This window comes from Dasypus novemcinctus, chromosome 9, assembly GCF_030445035.2.
Source record: "Dasypus novemcinctus isolate mDasNov1 chromosome 9, mDasNov1.1.hap2, whole genome shotgun sequence".
NCBI lineage: Eukaryota > Metazoa > Chordata > Mammalia > Cingulata > Dasypodidae > Dasypus > Dasypus novemcinctus.
In genome coordinates this window covers 127,108,788-127,126,222 of record NC_080681.1, presented here as the reverse complement: position 1 = coordinate 127,126,222, position 17,435 = coordinate 127,108,788, and the positions used below count along the sequence as shown (strand labels likewise).

The window sequence follows — 17,435 nt, the reverse complement described above, 5'->3', positions numbered from 1 at the left end:
TGTAAGGAGAGCCACCCAGCGCGAAAGAAAGTGCAGCCTGCCCAGGAATGGCGCCGCACACGGAGAGCTGACACAACAAGATGACGTAACAAAAAGAAACACAGATTCCTGTGCAGCTGACAACAACAGAAGTGGATAAAGACGATGACGCAGCAAATAGACACAGATAACAAACAATCGGGGCAAGGGTAAGTGGGAAGGGGAGAAAAATAAATCTAAAAAAAAAAAAGTAATATAAACATGTGACGACTCATCAATGGGGGATTAGTTTTACAAAACCAATTAGTTCTCTAGATAATTCAACTCCAAACCTGAGAGCCTCTCCTCAATTTGGATTAAAATCCAGCCTAACATTTCAGATACCCAATCGCATGCCCATCCCTGTGGGGCCGAGGGGCAAGCTCAGGGCAGGACCGCCAGGCACCAACCTACCGCCACCGAGGCGTTAGACGTCGTTAGACGGTGTAGCAGTTTGATATAATCGATGAATTCCAAAAAGAAATATTGGATTATGCTTGTAATCTGATTTGTACCTGGGCATGACTGAGTTATGATGAGGGCGTTGCATCTAATCCCACCCTTTGATGGGCGGGGACTCACAGATAGAGGGCTTGGCGAAGAACAGAGGTTTCTGACGTTGGAGTTTTGACGTTGGAGTTTGATGCTGAAGACTTAAGCTGTAGCCCTGGGAAGTCAGCACAGGGAGGCAAGAGAAGCCAGCCCCAGGAAGAGAGGAACCTTGAGCCCAGAGACAAGCAAGCCCCAGGAACGTAGGAACCCAGGAAGCCTGAGCCCTCGCAGCCGTTGGCAGCCATCTTACTCCATATAGACTCTGGTGAGGGAAGTAACTCATGCTTTATAGCCTGGTATCTGCAAGCTCCTACAAGGAAAAGGCACTGATCTCCAGAGCCATCTGTCATGGCCACAGGTCAGCAAAAAGGGAGGTGAGGATGGTCAACCACCACACCAGGGAACCGAGAGTCTACAGCTGCAAGTAGGAGAATCCCATCCATCAGCCAAGGGGTGGCCCCCTCTCGATTTAGAGGTGGAGTGGACATCACCAACCCAGGGTCCTCAGGATGGAGGAATGAAATAAGGATTAGAGTGGACTTACTGGTATTCTACTATATAATTGACTCTAGCAATGGAAGAAATTGTATCCCTGATGTGGAGACAGCGGCCACAGGAGTTGCTGAAGGCAGGGAGAGGGAAAAAGTGGTGTGATGTGGGGGCATTTTCGGGACATGGAGTTGTCCTGAATTATATTGCAGGGACAGATGCTGGACATTATATATCCTGCCATTACCCACTGAATATACTTGGGGAGAGTGTAAACTACAATGTAAACTATAATCCATGCTGTGTAGCAGTGGGCCCTACTTGGGAATTTGTGCTCCTGAGTGTGATGGAGTTGGACTCAGATGTGACCTCTCCACACATGCCTCTTCTGTCACTTTTACTGAACCTGTGGTTGGCACTGGGGTTGGTGTATGCTCAGGAGACTTGAATCTCTGGAATGTCCATGGGCCAGCTGGGCCCTGAGCCTCAGTAGACTTGCAACACCTACTCTCTCTCCGGTTTGTTGGACTTCAAACAAAGACTGATGTGTGTGATAAGCACCTGCGTTCTGTAAGGCATGGTTCTTCTCATGCCTTATGGACCGATTTGGTGCCTGTTCTCAGGTCAGAGGCAAATGACCCTCAGAAAGGAGAGGTCAGTGAGAGTGGAGCCATGGCTGGGACAAGTGGGGAGAACCCCATGAGTGAAGGGACAGGCAGTTGATGGCTCCACTTGGGAGCTCTGTGACCTGGAACAAATGACCTGGCCTCTTGGAGTCTCGGTTTCTTTGTCTATAAAGAGGGACATGTCTGTATGCACAAGAATGAAATTGGACCCCCACCTCACACTGTAAATAATAACTCAAAAATGATCATGGAAGCTGGTTTGGCTCAATGGATAAGGCATCTGCCTACCATATGGAGGGTCCAGGGTTCAGACTCAGGGCCTCCTGACCCATGTGATGAGCTGGCCCACGTGGAGCGCTGATGCACGCAAGGAGTGCCATGCCATGCAGGGGTGTCCCCTGTGTAGAGGAGCCCCATGCACAAGGAGTGCCTGTAAGGAGAGCCGCCCCATTTGAGAAAAGTGCAGCCTGCCCAGGAGTGGGGCCACACAGAGAGCTGATGCAGGAAGGTGATACAACAAAAAGAGACACAGACTCCCAGTGCCACTACAAGAACGCAAGTGGACACAGAAGAACACACAGAGAATGGACACAATGAGCAGACAACAGGGTGGCAGGGAGGGAAGGGGAAAGAAAAAAAAATCTTAAACAAAAAAAAAAGGATCAAAGACCTAAATATAGGAGCTAAAACTATAAAACTCTTAGAACAGAGGCTCTTGACAGGAGTATGTGAGCTTGAACTGAAATTCAAAAAAAACATTACTCCTGTGGGGACGTGTTGGTGTGGGTAGATATATTTATTAAATAATACACAGTGTAGTGTGGACTTAGTGAGGGGTCTGTGGTTTTCACCTGACTGGCAAAGGGGTCTGTGGAACAAAAAAAGTTAAGAACCCCTGTCTTAGAAGAAAACATTCGGGTAAACCTCCATGACCTTGGATTTGGCAATCCTTTCTTAGTGGTGACACCAAAAGCAGAAGCAAAGACAATAACAAAAAGACAAATTGAACTTCATCAAAATTAAAAACTTTTTTCCTTCAAGGACACCATGAAAAATGTGAAAAGATAACCCAATGAACGGGAGAAAATATTTGCAAATCATATTCCTCATAAGAACTTGTATCTGGAATACATAAGGAACTCTGACAACCCAATGCTAAAATGACAAATAACCCAATTTGAATATGGGCAAGACTCTGAACAGCCACGTGCCCAAAGAAGGGATACAATTAGCCAATAAGCAAATGAAAAGATGTTCAACATCACGAGGCATCAGGGAAATGCAAACCAAAACCACGGTAAGAGCCCACTTCACACACATTAGAACAGCTCAGTTAAAAGACAGACAATAGCAAGTGTTGGCGAGGATGTGGGGAAATCAGAACGCTCACGCACTGCTGGTGGGAGGTAAAAGGAGCGCAATCACTGTGGAAGGCAGTCTGCTGGATCCTCAAAGGGCTAAACACAGAGTTATCAGGTGACTGGGTAATTCCACTCCTGAGTATATATACCCAAGACAGCTAAAAACACAGTCCATACTTGTGCAGGAATGTTCACTGCAGCGTTTCCAAAAACTGGAAACACAAATTTCATCAACTGATGAATGGGCAGATAAAATGTGGCTTATGCCTGCAATGGAGCAATATTCAGCCATAAAGAAAATGACATGGGAAACGGACTTTGGCCCAGTGGTTAGGGCATCCGTCTACCATATGGGAGGTCCGCGGTTCAAACCCCGGGCCTCCTTGACCCGTGTGGAGCTGGCCATGCGCAGTGCTGATGCGCGCAAGGAGTGCCGTGCCACGCAGGGGTGTCCCCCGCGTGGGGGCAAGGAGTGCACCCGTGAGGAAAGCCGCCCAGCGTGAAAAGAAAGTGCAGCCTGCCCAGGAATGGCGCTGCCCACACTTCCCGTGCCGCTGACGACAACAGAAGCGGACAAAGAAACAAGACGCAGCAAACAGACACCAAGAACAGACAACCAGGGGAAGGGGGGGAAATTAAATAAATAAATAAATCTTTAAAAAAAAAAAAAAAGAAAATGACAAATTGACACACGTTACCACTTGGATGAACCTTGAAAACATGCTACGTTAAAGAGGCCAGACAGAAAAGACCACATCGTGTGATTCCATGTCTATGAACCCGAGGCATATAACTTGTCCAGAAGAGGCAAAAATATAGTCAAAAGTGGTTGCTGGGAAGCTGGTTTGGCTCAACGGATAGAGCATCTGACTACCACATGGGAGGTCCAGGGTTCAAACCCAGGGCCTCCTGACCCGTGTGATGAGCTGGCCCACGCGCGGCGCTGATGCACGCAAGGAGTGCCATGCCATGCAGGGGTGTCCCCCATGTAGGGGAGCCCCACGAGCAAGGAGTGCGCCCCGTAAGGAGAGCTGCCCAGCACAAAAAAATTGCAGCCTGCCCAGGAGTGGCGCTGCACACATGGAGAGCTGACACAGCAAGATGACACAACAGAAAGAGACACGGATTCCCCATGCCGCTGACAAGAATACAAGCGGACACAAGAACACACAGTGAATGGACACAGAGCAGACAAGTGGGGGGTGGGGCAGAGAAGGGGAGAGAAATAAATAAAAATAAAATAAAAAAGTGGTTGCTAGGACTGGGGGGGAAGGGGAGTGACAGCTACAGGGTGATGAAAAGTTTCTAATATTGGTAGTGAGGACAGCAGAACCCTGTGACTATACTGTGGTTTGTACACTTTAAATGGGTAAATTGTAGAGTATGTGAATTACATCTCAATACAACTGTTAAAAAAAAAAAAAGGCAGGCGTGTGTGCCCACCCACAAAGTTTCTGCAAAGTTTAGAAGTAAAACAAACAACAGCCCTTCCTAAGCAGCACGGCACTCTGCCCATGGCAGGGGCTGAGGACGAGCCTTTTGGGTGAAAATCACAGCGCCAGTGCCAGCCTGGGGGTGGGAGGCCAGGGCCCACGTGGGAGCACACGGCTCCCCGGCTGCTTGGCAGCGTGTGGCTGGCGCGCTGCCCACACGGCTGCTGGCAGGAGGGGGAGCTTTCACCTCCACGCCCGTCTGGTGCCCTCAAAGAGCATGTGCGCTCCCCGCCGGCGCTGGCCAGGCCTGGGTGCCCAGCCCCTCGAGACCGGTGCCCAGGGAAACACGCCAAAGTGCTTCCGCTTAGTCCGGCTGCACATCCCGCAGCCAGTGTCCACTCCAGATGATTCCCGATGACTCGCCCCGGAGGCCCATGATGAGCCGGACGCCGGGAGTGGAAACGGCTTCTGCCGGGGCACAGAGCTGTTCCGCATCGGCCTACCTTGCGGCGACACAGCGCCGAGATTGCAGGTCCGATGTGGTCCCAACGGCCCGGACGGAGGCCGAGCATCTTCCTCCAGGCCCCGAACCCTCCAGGGCAGTGACCGGCAGGTGGGAGGTGATGTGCCTGGCAAGACTGCAGAGGCCGGGGGCCCTGGCAAGCAGCGCCATGGCGCGGCACCTCTGCCTAGCTGCCCACCCGGGCCCCGGGGCAAGGCCGAGCTCCAGGGGAGCTTCGTGATGCGCAGCCTCCTCCCACCAGGCCCTGCAGGAAGGAAGGCTGGCTGCCTGGCCCAGGCCACCGGTGTCCCACAGGGCTCCTCAGGGTGTGCCTCTCTTCCTGCCAGCCACAGCAAGCTGGCTGTCTGCTTCCGGAGCTCCTATGGTGCCTCTGCCAGCCCCGTGACGCAAGGAAATCACGAGTCAGCCTGAACTCGCCAGCCAGAAGGCGCCCCAGGAGACAAGGGAGGGAGCCGAGGACAGGACCAGGCTGACTGCAGGAACAGGAGGGCAGGGTGTGCCCGTGGGGACCTCAGCGGGCCGGGGCACGGATCCCAGCATGCTGAAATGTCCCTGGCACACGGAACGTGCCGGGAGCCCGGAGTGGCTGGCAGGCTGCCCGCGGGTGAGTGGATCTCACTGCAGCACAGAGGCCACAGATGGTCAAGGGCAGGAGGCCACAGAACGGTGAGAGGCCAGCTCCAGTTGCGGGTCAGGAACCTACAGCAGATCCTGGCTCTCCAGTTGCAGTGGGGAGCAGAGGAAAATGCAGAATTCTGGCCCGGAAAGAATTCAAGATGACAAGATGACGGTGAGAGAGAGAGAGAGAGAGAGTGGGGGAGGGGAAGGGGTGGGGCGTATGAGAAGCCCCTATATTTTCAATGTAACATTTATGTACCCTAAAATTCCTATAAAAATAAAGAAAAAACAAAACAAAGCAAAACCTAGATGACAGTGAGAAGCTTCAGGGCTCCGAGCCTGCCCCCACCCCCACTCGGAAGCTCTGGAAAGCAGCAGACTGGCAGAAGCAGGGCAAAGCGCCAAGTAAAGAGAAGACAACATGAGGACTGGAGGGTCTCGTGGGTCCTTGCTGGCCCCTCCCCGTCTCTCTCTTGCTTGGCATGGGGCCAGGCTATTCTAGTGGTGGTCTCCGGTCCCTGTTCTGGAAGGAACAGGGAATCCCGCTTGTGCACATACTGGGAGCATGTATTTCAGGCCCAGTCTGTCTGGTGAGGGACTGAAACGGAACATGCACTCAGGCTCACTGTCCTAGAATTTGCTCTGCAGGCAGCTCCCAGGGCTCTCCTGCAGAAGGCTGTGGGAGAGCGGTCAAGTGCACTACCTGGGGCGAGGGACCGCTGGCTGCAGGACAGACAATCCAGTGCCTGGAGCCATAAGAAAACTGTTTCCTAGAAAAAGGGGATATTTGTATCCCCTAGGGCCACTAGTGCCTGCCCAAGACAAACCCCATGGGCAGAAAGGCTCAGGGAGGCCCCTGCCTTGAGCCATTCCCTAACTCATCGTATGTATCAGCCCTGAAGGAGGGCACTCTCGGGGCAGTCAGCAAAGACTGGGAAAGGTGTTTTTGTTTGTTTTTAGCTCCTGGCATTCGTGGAAAGCTTCAGTCATAACACTAGCTGAATACAAGCTTAAGGAAAAGACACCTCTAAATTCCAGCCAATTTATCCTTAAGTTATCCAAAGGTCCAGGTTCCAACAAAAGATTAGAAAACATACAAAAAAACAGGAGGCCATGACCAGGCAAAGGAGATTAAAACATCATGAAGGAGGGGAAACGGACTTTGGCCCAGTGGTTAGGGCGTCCGTCTACCATATGGGAGGTCCGCGGTTCAGGCCCCGGGCCTCCTTGACCCGTGTGGAGCTGGCCATGCGCAGCGCTCATGCGCGCAAGGAGTGCCGTGCCACGCAAGGGTGTCCCCCGCATGGGGGAGTCCCACGCGCAAGGAGTGCGCCCGTGAGGAAAGCCGCCCAGCGTGAAAAGAAAGAGCAGCCTGCCCAGGAATGGCGCCGCCCACACTTCCCGTGCCGCTGACGACAACAGAAGCGGACAAAGAAACAAGACGCAGCAAATAGACACCAAGAACAGACAACCAGGGGAGGGGGGGAAATTAAATAAATAAATAAATCTTTTTAAAAAAAAAAAAAAAAAAAAAAAAACATCATGAAGGGAAGCGGACTTGGCTCAAGGGATAGAGCATCCGCCTACCACATGGGAGGTCCAGGGTTCAAACCCAGGGCCTCCTTGACCCGTGTGCAGCTGGCCCACGTGCAGTGCTGATACACGCAGGGAGTGCCATGCCATACAAGTGTGTCCCCTACGTAGGGGAGCCCCACACGCAAAGGAGTGCACCCCGTAAAGAGAGCTGCCCAGAGCAAAAGAAAGTTCAGCCCTGCCAGGAGTGGTGCAGCACACATGGAGAGCTGACGCAGCAAGATGACACAACAAAAAGAGATACAGATTCCTGGTGCCGCTGACAAGAATACAAACAGACGCAGAAGAACACACAGTGAATGGACACAGAGAACAGACAACTGGGGTTGGGGGGGAGGAGGAGAGAAATAAATAAAAATAAATCTTAAAAAAAAACAACACATGAACAAAAACAAAAACAAAAAAAGGGAGAAAAACAACCAAATAGAAAAAAAAGAATAAAAAATTAAAAAGTAATAAACCATCAATGAGGAAGATCATACCTGGAACATATCAAAGACTTTTTAAAATGTTCCTAAATATGCTCAAAGAGCAAAAGGAAAATGTGGACAAAGAACTAAAGTAAATCAGGAAAATAATAGATGACCACAAAGAGAATATCAATAAAGAGATGGAAATTATTAAAAGGAACTAAACAGAGCTGAAGAACACAGTATCAGAAATTTAAAACTCCCTAGAAGAAAGTGGATGTGGCTCAAGCAGTTGGGCACCTGCCTATCACATGGGAGGTCCTGGGTTCAGTTCCCAGTGCCCCCTAAGGAAGACGGTGAGCTGATGCAATGAGGAGACACAAGGAAACACAATGAGGGACACAAGCAGGGAGCAGAGGTGGCTCAAGCCATTGGGCACCTCCCTCCCATGAGAAGTCCTGAATTTAGTTCCTGGTGCCTCTAAAAAAGGTGAGCAGACACAGAGAGCACACAGCGAGCAGACAGTGCAAACAATAGGGGGCAGGGGAGGAAATAAAAAACAAACAAACCAAAAAAATCCTCTTTAGAGGGCTTCAACAGAAGATAGAAGCTGGCAAAAGAAAGAATCAGTGAATTTGAAGATAGAACTATTGAAATTATCCAGTTTGAGGAGCAGAAAGTAAAAACAAAAGTAAGCAGAGCCTGAGGAACCTGTGTGCCACCATCAAGGGTACCATATACATGTTGTGGGAGCCCCAGAAGGAGAAGAAAGAGAAAAAGAGGCAGAGCAACTTTAAAAAAATAATAATATCTGAAAACTTCCCAAATTTATCAAAAGACATGAACATACACATCCAAGATGCACAACAAACTCCAAATGCGATCAGCCCAAATAGACCCACAGTGTGGCATATTATAATCAAGCTGTTGAATGCCAAAGACAAAAAATGAAGTCTGAAAGCCACAAGAGAGAAGTGACATGTCAAGTACAAGGGCACCGCAGTAAGATTAAGTCCCGATTTCTCACCAGAAACCACGGAGGCAAGGAGGCAGTGGGATGAAAGCAAACAATTACCACTTGTATTATATTAGTCAGCCAAAGGGGTGCTGATGCAAAGTTCCAGAAATCTGTTGGCTTTTATGAAGGGTATTTATTTCAGGTAGAAGCTGACGGTCACAAGGCCCTAAAGAAAGAGTAAGTTATTTCCCTCCCCAGTCTGTTGCCACATGTTGGAGCAAGATGGCTGCCAGTCTCTGTGAGGGCTCAGCCTTCCTGTTCCCTTAGGGCTCCGTGGTCCCAGCTTCTTCTGACCTCAGCTGGAGATTGGCATAAGGCTTTCCTCTCTTCCCTGGACCCATCTTTTTCTGGGCTCAGCTGCTCTGGTCTCTCCACAAGGCCAGCGGTAACCTATCAGGTGAACAACTTGGCTCTGTCCCCAGGGCTCCAGCATCAAAACTCAGCTCTCTCCTGCCATGTCGTTCTGTGTGTGTGTCCACCCACCAAAGGGGCAGGGACTCAACATCCTACTGACGTGGCCAAATCAAAGCCCTAATCTTAATTTAATGAAGTAGACCTCTGACTTTAATACAATCAAAGGGTATCATGCCCAGAGGAACAGACCAGTTTACAAACATAATCAATATTTCTTTTTGGAATTCACCAATAATATCAAACTGCCACACTACCTAAAAAAATCTATATCTGGGAAAAATGTCTTTCAAAAATGAGAGCGAGATTAAGACATTCCAAGATAGACAAAAGCAGAGGGAGTTTGTCACCACTAGACCAGCCCTACAAGAGATGCTAAAAGTTGAAAGCAAAGGACCATAAACAATAAATCAAAGCCACATGAAGAAATACAGATCTCTGGTAAAGGTAATGACATGGGTGTTAATAAATGCCAGGACTAATGTAGTATTGGTAACTCCACTTTTTGCTTCCTTTGGAATCTAAAATGCAAATGCATAAAGTGCAATGAGAAATCATGGTTTGGGACTCCTAATGTATAAACATGTAGATGTGACAAGAACCACAAAAAGGAGGGGGACAGATTGGTTTAGGTGCAAATTTTGTGAATACTATTGAAGTTAAGTTGGCATCAAAGCAAACCTGCCTGTTAAGAGATTTAGGGTGTTAAATTTACGCTCCATATTTAACTACAAAGAAAATATTGGCGAATATGCCAGCTCAGGCAGACGGAAAGCCGAGCACAGGTTGCCAGGGGCTGTGGGAGGTAGAGGGTTTCCGTTTGGGGAGGTGGGAAAGGTTTAGTAACGGAAGTGAGGAGGGAACTGCAGCATGGCAGAGGTGATGAATCCCACCAAACGGTATGCTTGGGAGGGGCTGAGATGGGACAGTGGACGTTGTATATTCCCACAACAAAAATATAAAGGAAAAAACAAAACAAAACAAAAACTAGAGACAATGACAATGAAAGGCAATACCTGATCCTGGATGAGATATAACAAGGGAAGAGAAAAGGCTCAAGGGGACATTACACGGACCTCTGAAAAATTGGATTATAGACTGAGGACTTTATATCATTGTTACATTTCTTAATAACGGTACTTAAGGTGGTTATATAAGTGAATATCCTTGGTAATAGAAAATATACCTGGCCGTATTAGGTGTTCAAGGAGCATGCTGTGTACAGCCTACATTCAACTGGGCAGAAAAAGCATTGATAGACAGACAGATGGATAGATAAATGGATAGACAGATAAAATGATACACCAAATGTGGTAAAAGGTTATTGGTGGATCATGGTATCTAAAGAAAATTCTGGAGTTTTCTGTATGAGATTTGTATTATTTTTGTAACTGCCCTATAAATTGAGGTATTTCAAAATAAAATGTTTAAAAATTTAAAGCTGCTTTCTGGACACCTTAAGAAAGAGTTAAGTTTAATTTGCACACAAAGGGGCAGCTGGAGCCTCTGCTGTTGTAGGAGGGCGGGAAAGGGGGGGTCTAGTGGCTTTGGCGCCAAGAATCTGAAAAGTGGCACCGAAACAAGGGAGGGCCAATGGCGAGAAGCGGGGGCGGGGCCAAAGCGAGGAGGGCCAATGGCGAGTGGGGGGCGGGGCCAATAGTGAAAGCAGTGCCAAATTTGAAAAGAGCACCAGGAGTGAAAGCTGCGCCGAGCCCGCCCCACCGGCTAGAATGTAGGGAACACTGGAGCGGAAATGGAAAGCAGAACTGCAAAAGTTAGACCTCTCGGATAGGCTGTAACCCCTGAGATACTCAATCAGCGGGGAAGAGGGGCGGGACTTGCGTGTTAGGTTTAAGAAATAAATATCACTGTTTCTTGTTATTTGGCACAGGGGCCATTTTATCTAGGTGGAGCGCCCGTTCTCGCAACATCATTAAGAGAATTCTTTTCTCCTCCACAAGCGGGTGAGCTTTTGTTTTCTTACAGGTGCAGCTTTCTTTCTCACAGGCATCACCCCACCTTCCAAGAGATTCAGAGGCAGTAGGTCCGCAGTGGGAGCAATGAGGCCTATTTTTCTTTTTTATTCTTTATTGTGGAAAATACCAAACACAAAAGTAGACAGAAGGGTGAAAAGAATCCCCATCAAGCAACTTGAAAACCATCAACTCGGAGCTAATCTGGTTTCATCTCTGCTCCTACCCACTCATCCCACTCCAGATTATTTTGAAGCAAATCTCATCTACAACAGCTTGGCATCTGTAAATATTTCAGCATGTCTCCCAAAAAGAAAAAGACTCTTTAAACAATTATCCCACCTAAAGTATAATAAGAATTCCTTCATATCATTAAATATCAAGTGAGTGTTCAAGTTGTCTCGCTTATGCCTGAAATGTTTTGAAATCTGCACGTGTGAATTTTATTAAAAATTGCCAAAAGCTGGAAAGAACCCAAATGTTCCACAACGGTGAACAGACAAACTGTGCTAGGTCCATAAAACAGAACATTCCCCGGCAATACAGAGGAAAGTACTAAAACACACAAGACATGGGTGAGGCTCAAAAGCAGTGTGCTAGGTATGTGAGCAAGAATAGATGAAATTCTAGGAAAGGCAGTAGTGCTACAAAGCGGACCTATTTGCCAGGGCCTGAGGGTGGGAGAGGGGTCTGACTGCAAAAGGGCAGGAGGGGACTTTCGGGGTGCTGGAAACATTCTATGTCACAATGCTGGCAGTCATGACATAGGTCAAAACTCACTGGTTTGCACACTTAAAATAGGTGCATTTTATTGTATGTACTGATACCTCAGTAAAGGTGTTTTTAAAAAGCACAACGACTACACAATTAGCCCAGAAAAAAAAGTAGTAATTCCTTCATATCATTAAATATCAAGTGACCGTTCAAGCTTCCCTAATTATCTCATAAATGTTTTAAAATCTCAATTTTTTTTTAACTTTCAACTGAAGTATAATAAACATGAGGAAAACGTAACTTTTTGTGACAAGCTTTCCCAGTTACTGAGATGCAGGTGGTCCATACACAGGGTGGCTGCATAATTTATGCCCCTCCAAAAGTGAAAGAAGATGCCAATGGCCAGGAGGTGAAGACACGTGTGGTCCCACCAGAGAAGCCCCGCCCCAAGAACTCAGCCAACCACGGGGCTATGGGACCCAGGAGACTGAGACCGGGGAGCCGGCCAGGTGTGCTGCCAAGTCAGGACAATGTCAGGCTGCCTGTCCCACTTACAGGGAGAGACGGGGCAGTGGGGTGGGCTCTTCTGGGCTGCCAAGGTTGTGCAGTCCCCAGGGCCCACACCGAGAGGAAGGGAGCCAGCTCTGGCCAAACTTTCCTGGATTGTTTGGGAATATGAGTTCCAGGTGTGATTCCTGTAAATCAGATTCTATGTGCTCAATGATTTCAGTGTAAAACTGAAGACAGAGCCACAAGCGGGAAAATGTCAACCCTGTGACAGTTTAAAATTCGCATCCACTCAGCTAATGTTTGACGCATATTTCCTAGATGCCAGCTGCTTTCCTGGGCCTTTGTAGTACAGCAATGAACAAAGCAATGCCTGGCTGCATGGAATTTTCTAGCAGATTTGCATCTACAATCATGGGACAAAAAAAAAAAGACTTGGAGCTCTCACACATGTCCCCACAAAAAATAAAGGATTGTGAGGTTATCTGCTGGGTCACCTCCACGCCAGTGTCACCTCCATTAGGATGGCAGGTTAAAGCTGGCTGCTGTCTCCAGGCAGCTCAAGCTTCTTGTAGGAAATAGCTCCTCCGTTAAAGGGCGGCCAGTGAATTCTGATTTTTAAATCCCTCTACGTACTGCACTGTCCCATAAAGGAGCCACCCATGGCTATTTCCAGTTAAATTAAACTTCACTGAAATCAAAACCCCAGTTCCTCCACCGCCACATTTCAAGTACCCAATGGCCCCGTGGCTGCCACACGCAGGACTGCTCTGCGACGTCACCTCCTCCCCGACAGTCGCCTGCGCAGGAGGCCCAGCTTTAAATGGAGGGTTCCCAGCGCGCCTCCCCAGGGCCCACGCCAGCGCCATCTGGAAGCCCCACGACCCAACAAAGCGCCAAGCTAGGGTGAGCAGGGGAAGGAGCCACGGCCATGACGGGAGCACAGGGCAGGGAGAGTCGCAGGTTGACTTCCGCGACCTCTGCCAGTCAAGGTCAAGGCCCACCTCGGACAAGTGCGGTCACCTCAGAGACCCTCATTTCCCCCATTTGTAAAATGACAGAGCTGGGCTCTGGGACTCTAAAGCTCCCTCCACTAAGGAAACATGAACTAGCTTTACTCAAGAGAAACCAGAGTGCTGTCCCAGAACCTGCATCTCCTGAGCTGGAGCAAACTGGAGCAGACAGCGCCCCCCAGCGGCCTGGCTGTTCCAAGTCCAGGCCCTGGAGGTAAACAGTTGCCCCAGAGAGCTCATCTTTACAGAGCCTGCCACTGTGCCAATATCCCTGTTACCATCAACAAGGTGCAGGTGAGGAAAATGAGCAGGACGAAGGTAAGTAACCTGCCGGGAGCCACACACCTGCAAGAGGCAGAGCTGCGGTTCGAGCCCTGATGGTAGGACCCCTGAACCCACATCCCACTTCTCAGACGAAAGAGCCACCATTTACTTGCAATGTGCCAGTCCTTATGCCGAGCATGATATATGCCTTATTTTATTGGACCCTGCGAATGACCCATGATAAAATGGAAGCACACCTTCTTTTATTGGACCCTCCAAACAATCCATGATAAAATGGAAGCAAAGAAAGGTGAAAGAGCACCCTTCAGGTGACACAGCTAACAAGCATCGGAGCAGAATTCACACCCAGGTGCCATCCTCACCACCCTGCCCTGCCTTTAAACCCCCTAAGTCTTCAACAACTCCTCAGCAGAGAGCATGTGGTCACTCTTAACTGTAGGTGGTGGTGGCAGTTGTAGCACCCTCTCCCTGCTACACTGCAGATCCCACAAGGCAGGGACTGAAGGTGTCCTGCCAGTTTCCTTCTCAGGGGCTTTGCTCCTTGGAGATGTCCAGTGCAGCCTTGTTAAATTTGTGGGTTTGGCTGCCCTAGGCCAGCTCCTCTTTCAGTGCGGGGTATCAGCTCAGATGGCCTTAAAGGGCTCCTGCCCTGTTGTAACCCTCTCCAGTGGCCTAGGGCTTCTCTGGCCAGACCTGCTGAGCCCTGCCTCCTCACCCTCCCCTCCTCGACTCCTCTGGCAGGCTGGCTAGCACCTGATGCTCTCTCCACCCAGGCATCCTGCCTCATGTGTTCCCTGGCCAAGTGGCCACTTAGAGTCAATATCCAATTGTGAAGCTGGGACAGCTCTGTCTGGGCAATGGAATAAGAACTCGCTCGTGCATATGTGGAAATATCTAAAGCTACACAAAGTTCTAGAAATCTTAGGAGCCGGGTTTCAAAAGACAATAGACTCGCCCTGACGAAGTTTGTAAAAGCCCAGCCTTACATGGGTAGATTCAAATCAATATTTGATGTCTTTGGCGAGAGTGGTGGAAAGAACCCTGGATCTGGAGTCAGCAGACCGAGGCTGGAGACTTAGCCTCCAAGCCCTTAGGAGCTGAAAGAGCTGAGCGTGGCTCAGCCTTCCAGGACCTCAGTTTCCCCCTCCTCACACAGCACAACTGGTGTGCCTACCTCCCAAGGAAGTAGAAATGAGAACAAAGATGCGGAAGCACTTTGCAAATGAGGTCAGGCAGAACCTGACTGGAACCTGATTTCAGACCTGTCTGTCCCCAAATGTGATGTATTATCTTTGCCCAGAGACTCTGGAGTGTCTGCAAGCCAGTGCACAGAGCTGGGCTTCCCCAAAGATTCCCCATCTCTCGAGGCAAAAGTGACCTTGAGGTCAGGAGAGGACACAGGCCAGGCCAGAAGAGGGGACAAGGCAGGGAGCCTCGTTATCAAGCATTTACTCGAGGAGCCACCTTTGCTGGGGACTCTTCCTTGGAGAGGCTGAGAGCCCCAGGTAACTGACTTGCCTCAGCTGCTTTGGGCCCAAGGTCAGGGATTCCAGATGTCAAAACAAGGGACAGCACTCACTGGGAGGGGCCCTGCTGCCCACGCTCAGAGGCCAGAAGGCGAGTAACCCGAATGCCAGGCTTGCCTCTGCTTCCCACTCGGCCCCAGAACTGAGGGGTAACCTTGAGGTTGCCCTCCCCACCCGCTTTGCGAAAACAAACTCCGATCTCCGTCTTCCTCTGGGGGCCTTGATCAACTGACCTGGAGGAGAAAGGGGGCGCTGGGAAGGTCAACCCTGTGCCCCTATTGTGTAAGATGCTTCCAAGCCTAAATGGCCCGTTCCCTCCCCTTGGCAATCGACTGCCTGAGGGAAGAATATTATTTGTTCTTCCTTTGAACATCCTGCTCTAAGAAATAAACAAAAAAGAAAAAGGAACAAAGAAAAATACATACAATAAAAATCCTAAAAGAGTTTTTAAAAAATAAACATCCTGCTCTCCTAAAATAAAAAAAAAGTGAGGCAGAGCACCGAGAGGGGGCTGGAGGTCTGCAGCCCCCTTGTACCCAGCGTGCCCACGAAGGGAACCCAGGAGGCACCCGGTTTCCCGCGGCGCCGCCCTAAGCGCTCGGCACCTGCCCTCCACAAATCATTGGGTTTGGTTAGCTTTGCCTAAGCGCCGACATAACGACCCCGACTCAAGAGGACAGGGGACACCTGAGATGAAGTCGGACGCGCTCAGGGCTGACGGGGCGGGGTTTGCAGGGGCGGGAGGGATGGTGTCTCCGATCCCCCGCTGGGGCGCCGGCGCCAGGCCGCGCTGCCGGCGGGGGTCCCTGCTCCGATTCCTCGCCCAGGCGGCCTGCGTGGCCACGGCGGCCCGGCCCGCCGCGCTCGGGATACAGCCGGGGGCCGACGGGCGCAGCGGATGGCGGAGGCGCATCCCGGGCGCGCGGGGACCGGAGGGGAGGGGGCGCGGGGGCGGGCGGGCGGCCCCGCCCGGCCTCGCCCCTGCAGCGCGGCCCCCCTCCCCCGTTGCGCCTGGGGCTGGAGGCGGGCGCCGGGAGGAGAGCGCAGTGAGTGGGGAACAACTCGAGGCCGGGCCGCGGATGGGCTCGGCGGGGCGGGGGCCCGGGGGACCCGAGGGCCGGGCCGGGCCGGAGGGGGCGGGAGCGCTGGGCGGGCAGGCCGGGGACGGCGAGTCCGCCCTCCCGCCGCCGCGCCGGGCCTCGCGGGCCGCCTCCCTTACCGGCAGATCTGGATGGCGGCCGGGGTCTCGGCGGCGGGGCCCGACATGCTGGCGGCGGCGGCGGCGGGCGGCTGGAGGAGCGCGCAGGTGGCTGGCAGGCCCGGAGCGGAATGAATGAGCCCGGGCGGCGCCATGGAGGGGGGGGGAGGGGGCGGGGCCAGGGCGCCGGCGAGGCGGGGCCTGCGCGCCGGGGGCGAATCGAACGCGTCCTCTCCTTGTGGGCCCCGCCCCCGCGCGGGCCCCGCCCCCCGGCCCGCCAGGGCCGCGGCTCGCTGGGCGCGGCGGTCCGTTCCGGCGGCGGGTCGCCGCTTCCAGAAGGTTCGGCGGCGGTTGGCGCGCCGGCGCGGGGCAGGCCTGGAGGCTGCGGCCGAAGCTCTGGCGGCCCGGACGCGCGCGGTCGGCGGCACGGGGGGCCGCCGGGAGCCCCCTCGCCTGGGGGCGGTGTCACCCGCCGCGTCAGGCGCCCGGCGCGGGCGGAGGACTTCGGAGGGGGCCCGCCGGAGGCCGCTGCGTGGCCCCGAGGCTTCCAGCCCCCCGGGAGGGCGCCGCGCGGCCCGCGGGCATGAGCCCCCGCTGGCAGTCGGCCTGGAGCACGGAAGGCGGTGCCCGGGAGCGTGGGTGCTGCGGAGCCCGGGGCGCGGCGGGTTTGCAGGAGGAAGGCGCTGCGGCGGCCCAGGCGCCTCCGCGGAGACTTCCTGGGAGGGCCTGTGCTGGCCAGGGTCAAAGGGCCGCCGTGAGGTGCCCGAAGAGGCGTGTCAGGCATTGCGCAAGGCGTGCCCCGGAGCGGAGCCTCGGCCACCCGCGGCCGCGAAATCCACCAAAACACCAGAAAAAGAGGGGGAAGGCGGGCACCCCGCCTGCCGGGAGGACAGAGAGCTGTTCCCTTCGTGTCCACTTTGGCACCTTCCGAATAGTCTACGGTGAACATTAATTGCTTTTGTGCGCAGATTAAAAGGAAAAAAAAAATGTCGGGTTCTCTAGAGCAATTGGAACCCCCGTTTGTACTAAGCTAGGTGTCCCTGAAGGCGCTGTGGCCCTGGGCCCATCCTGGCCCTTCCGGCCTTGCTGGACCTTGGGGCAGCGCTGACCTTCAGGGCTCTCCATGCGTCCAAGGTCATTACACCAGGGAAGCCAAGAGCCCCAGGC

The 17,435-nt window shown here is 52.0% G+C and overlaps 1 protein-coding gene across 1 annotated transcript in view; it reads right to left on the bottom strand.

Moving 5' to 3' along the window:
* Positions 1–16,986, bottom strand: part of ACOT7 (acyl-CoA thioesterase 7) — a 104,234-nt gene extending 87,248 nt beyond the window's left edge. The window contains 1 exon segment of the mRNA XM_058304551.2: positions 16,290–16,986. Coding sequence (XP_058160534.1) covers positions 16,290–16,423 — 134 coding nt within the window. The 5' untranslated portion in view covers positions 16,424–16,986.
* Between the last annotated feature and the right edge of the window lie 449 nt (positions 16,987–17,435).